The 5,323-nt window shown below is 35.8% G+C and overlaps 1 protein-coding gene across 1 annotated transcript; it reads right to left on the bottom strand.

The window, feature by feature from the left end:
* Positions 1-3,601: 3,601 nt before the first annotated feature.
* Positions 3,602-4,549, bottom strand: LOC103561514 (olfactory receptor 4F3/4F16/4F29-like). Its single transcript, XM_008536164.2, has one exon. It carries the CDS (start codon positions 4,538-4,540, stop codon positions 3,602-3,604), a length of 939 nt encoding a protein of 312 aa, XP_008534386.2. The 5' UTR covers positions 4,541-4,549.
* Positions 4,550-5,323: the final 774 nt, after the last annotated feature.

Here is a 5,323-nt window from a genome sequence, read left to right as displayed (position 1 = left end):
TACTGGGGCTTTGGGGAGGGAAAAAAAAAGAGGAAGATTGGCAACAGATCTTAGCTCAGGGCTAATCTTCCTCAAAGAAAAAAAAAGATCTGAAATGATCACTGTGCCTCAGCCTATTTACAAAACACTGGGCCAGGTCATATAATCATAGAATTGGTGAAATCAAGAGGTCCTGAGGAACATTTACAGGGGGATCCAGTCTGTCTTAGAAATTGATTTCATCAAAACTTACTTGGAACCAGCTTGCCCCCCTGTTGGTTTTCTCGTTAGTGAGTTAAATAAGTAATTGATACATGATCATTTTATATGAGTTATGTTTTTAACTTTTTGAAAATTATCTGAAGGCCCTATCAAGACATCCAAGTGAATGCACTTTATGGAGCCAATAAACTGTATTTCCCAAACAATGCACCTCATGGAATGTTTAAGCCCAGGCATGACTATTCTCAGTTCCCATAATGCATCCCAAGCAGCACTAAAGTTTTACCTTCACTGACACTCTGCTCTCTGTTTTGTTTTTGTGCTTTGGTACTTTTTTTTGTTTATTTGTTTGTTTCTGGGTTTTGGTTCAGTTTGATTCCAATCCTAGTTATCACAGTGCTGATAGATTTTTCCTCATTGGTGGCAACAGAGATTTTGAATTTGGATCCAGGATCCAATCATTTGGTAATGTCCCTTAGGATGATGGGGACCTATTCTTGATCAGATGAGAGATGATGAAGACTTTGATTTGTTAATTGGATTTTTTAAAAAATCTGTTTCATTTTCTCAATCTTTTTGTCTTATTTCCATTGGAAGTAGAATTTGTCTTGTTACTATTGAAAATATAAGAAAAATTCTGTTAGAGATCCAGTGTGAAATTTTGTGTATCAGTCTATACTTTTCATTTTTGGTAAATCTGTCTTGATATGTGGCTGAAACTCTAGAACTGAACCTAATAGTTTTATGTGTGACTGCGTTTCTGTAATTGAGGAGCATTTTCTTCTCATTGTATGAGTGTGAAATATTTTCCTACTTCAAGGATATATTAAATTAAATAGAAAGCCTCTTAAAGGAGTTCTGTTAGGATTGCTTTATGGAGATAAATAAGGGCTAACTAGAATCCAATCTTCCCCAAATTCCTAAAAAAATAAAGAAAACTGAATTTTTACTACTTTATGTATGCCATCTTTTTCAGAAGAAAATTCTCATAGAAATTACAAGTCAGAGCATTTTTATTATTATTACTTTTTTTTTCCTGAGGAAGATTTGCCCTGAGCTAACATCTGTGCCAATCTTCCACTACATTATATATAGAACACTGCCACAGCATCGCTGATGAGTGGGGTGGGTCTGCATCTGGTATCTGAATCCGCAAACCTGGGCTGCCAAAACCAAGCACAGGGCACTTTAACCACTTGTCAATGGGACCAGTCCCATCAAAGCATTTTTATATAAGGCTCCAAATTCAAATAGTCAAAATAAATACTGGGACAACAGACTGATTTAATAACTTTTTCAATAAAATGGCTATAAGTCTTCTCCTGATCTTACCAAAATGGAGTGTACAGCAAGTATTTAAAATTATGGGAAAAGTTAAATTACGTTTTCAATCAATTGGAATTCTAATTCTGGCAGTTTTATAATGAGTCCACTGAAAGATAACTTTTAAGATCCTTAGTTGCTTTAAGATTTGGTTTATTGTTAATAAAGGAATTAGTGGATATTCATTAGATAATTTTTAAATAAAATTGAGCATTGAAACATTGGTCATGGTGTATGTGTGTATTGCTTTACTTTTACCTTTAGAGAGTGTCTATATCTTTGGATCTTGTTAGTAAATGTGTTCAATTTTACTACTTTAAGAATAATGTTCGATACCTTTAAGAAGGTGTGAATATGATATTTATGCCAATCGGGGGTTATATTTTGCGTGGTCCTGAGATTTGTTAGTCTGCTGAAATAAATATATGACAGACAATTAGACAATTTTCAATTACCCACCTTTAGGTTGACAAAGACTCTCCTTGACCAAATGCTAGTCAACCTCCTCTGAGCCCTCTTCTCCACCAGGGGTCAACCTGGGGCCCAGCCTTGCTGGGCTTGCATCGTCTAGTTTTAGCAACAATGCTGCTAAGTCAGTTTAGAGAGAAACTCTCACCTTTGATATCTGATAAAATTCCTAAACCCCTACTCTTGACATGTGGTCACCATGGCTGCCTTCAGCAAAACTCCTGTTATGTCAGTTTAGAATAATTCTCCCTACCCTTAATGCTTCTCTTAGTAATTTCCATCCACCAACCCCTACCTCCCATCTGCTCTTTGGCTATAAATTCCCACTTGTTCTAATTGTGTTGGGAATTGAATCCCCTTCTATACTGAGGTCTTTTTCCCCCATTGCAATGGTTCCTGATTAAAATCAGTTTTTACCACTTAAACTACTGTCAGACTCTTTTAAAAGAGTACTGCTTATGAAATAAAAGTTAATTACTTTGGCTAAAGTCATAAAATGGTGATTATGACTGTGCTAAAAGTAATTATAGTAAAAAAATATGATTGACTATGCAAGGTGTTATGATTTGCTTTTTGCTGTTGTTTTTTACAATAGGAAAAGAGGCTAGTTTTCTTCTAAGATAAAATGTCTAGTTATTTCACCATCTGAAATAGTAGAAGATAAAAGCTGGTGGAGATGAAAAACTGCAGACGATTCAAGAAATAAATTTTATTTACTCTGTTATAGTTGTATATATACCATCAAATAATGAATCTGAAAAGAAACAATGATATAGTTTAATATTTTAACAAAGTTTGTATAGCTCAGCTTTGATGGGTTTATTTTTGAAAACTTAGGGATGCTTTATCACCAAATACTGTATTTAAACAAGACTAGAATTTGGTTCTCTCTCTGTTAGAATAACATTACAAATTTATCCTGGGATATTCATTCTGCTCTCAACTAAATGCTATTCTTTACTTCCGATAATCTTTCTACTTAGCAGAGATTCTCTAGCTCATGAGAATAATTTTTTGTGCCTTATACTGACTTTATTTGCTCTGTTATTTTAAACATATAGTTCATTGACCATGATAGAGTTAAAGTTCCTTATATTGTTTATTTTAAATATATTTTCACTCGAGTTAATAGGTAACTATTCAACAGCCACTCTTTTTCTCAGATACATATTCTACATTCACTACTGTTGTGGGCTTATTTGTGTCCACAGAATAGATAAGTTGAAATCCTCACCCACAGTACCTGTGAATGTGACTATCTTTGGAAATAGAGTGTTTCCAGATGTAGTCAAGACGAAGTCATACTGAGTAGGGTGAATTGGGAAATACTTCTCTCTCTTCTGATTGCCTTAAAACAGCTTGCTTTCTTACATATTTCTAAAAATTACTTATAGATATTATTCCTTAGGAATTGAGGTGCAAGATTATTATAATCTTTGATTTTAAATGTAAATTCTCTCTTTTCAGTAGTGAATGTCCCTTTCTCCCCAGTGAAAGTCAAATCAACTCAGTATCAGTGTATATAATCAAATCAAGGTGACAAACAAGAGCTTCTCTCTGAGTTTGAACATCAATAACCACTGAAGGCTCTTCACAATAAAGCTATCTCTTAAGAGATCTTCATATAATTCACTAGCTGTCTGCATAATCTCCTCATTGCCATCTTCATTTCTTGGTTCTTGAATGTGTAAATGATAGGATTCAGGAAAGGAGTGAGAACTGCATCAAAAATGGCCAGAAACTTATCCAGGTGTGTAGAGGGAGATGGCCATGTATAGAAAAATATCAAAGGACCAAAAAACAGCACTACCACAGTGATGTGAGCTGAGAGTGTGGACAGAGCCTTCAATGAACTAGCTGAATAGTGTTTCCGAACAGTGAGAATGATGACAACATAAGATATGATCAGTATGAAGAAGGACCCAACAGAGATGAACCCACTATTGGCTGTGACCATGAACTCTAGTCCATAGGTGTCTGTGCAAGCAAGTTTGATGAATTGAGGAAGGTCACAGTAAAAGCTGTCCAACACATTAGAACCACAGAAAGTTAAGTTTACCGCAAAAGCCAATTGAACCATGGAGTGGATAAGGCCAGTCATCCAGGCAACCACTAAAAGGAAAATGCACGTTTTGGGGCTCATGATGGTTAGATAGCGGAGTGGCTTACATATAGCAACATATCTGTCAAATGCCATAACTATGAGCAGCACCATCTCTACACCACCAATGACATGGATGAAGAACATTTGAGTGATGCAGCCACTAAAGGAGATGACTTTACGCTTCCTGAAAAGGTCATAAATCATCTTGGGAGAAGTGACAGAAGAACCTCCCAGGTCAATGAAAGAGAGGTTGGCCAAAAGAAAGTACATGGGGGAGTGTAAGTGAGGGTCAGAAGTCACAGTGAGCATAATGAGGGAGTTTCCCATGATGCTTGCCACATAAAAAGTGGAGGAGAACACAAAGAGGAGAAGTTGGATCTCCCAAGAATTGGCGAGTCCCAGTAACACAAATTCGGACACCACAGAGTAATTTGCTCCATCCATTAGTTCTGTCAGTACTGCTACCTGAAAATGCAAATTATGAAAATTATGTTAATAAACTGGGAGTGAAGTCAAAATTATGAAAGCCTATTTCTACTTTAGCACTAAACCTCTCTTAATATGCTCATAGCCTTGAATGTGATCACAGAGAAATCGGTGGCTGTCATCTGTATCTATTCTCTACCACCAAGTTTTCTTGGCATTTAGTATCCTCTGCTTCCTCATAGGGTTGATGCCATGATAGTGTTAAAGAGATCCAAAATGCTCAACATGCATAAAGGGAATTCAATTCCAAACCTTTGATTTTGAATTAAAACTGGTATCTGGCCCCAATCACATAGAGCTAATCACTATTGCAATACGTTCCAAACCTACAAATCTTCATCCAACAGATAAATAGTTTTTCTCTTCTCTCTCAGTCTTCACCTCTCAGAACATTAATCTTCAATATTAATTAAATATTTACCGCTTCTATTAACTCTTGCTTTATTATTTCTAGCATTTATTTTAGTATCCCTTGCATTATAGAGAACGGACTACAGTTCTAACTCACCAAGGAGACTGTAAGCTTCTTCAAGGCAGGGATTGTGGCTTATTCATATTTGGACTTCCTGAAGCAGTGAAAAAGTGATCCACAGAGAGATGCAGGTCCATGAACTGTCTGTAACCATTTGTATAATATTAAATCAGAAATTGAGAGTGTTTAGAAACTTCTCTAGCGATTTGACATTACAGTGATATGCAAGTTTCTGATTTTGTTCTTTACAAATGTGTTAGTCCATAAAA

Source organism: Equus przewalskii, chromosome 1 (assembly GCF_037783145.1).
Source record: "Equus przewalskii isolate Varuska chromosome 1, EquPr2, whole genome shotgun sequence".
Classification (NCBI taxonomy): Eukaryota; Metazoa; Chordata; class Mammalia; order Perissodactyla; family Equidae; genus Equus; species Equus przewalskii.
The sequence above is the reverse complement of the archived record's forward strand: the minus strand, read 5'-3'. Positions and strand labels throughout refer to the sequence as shown.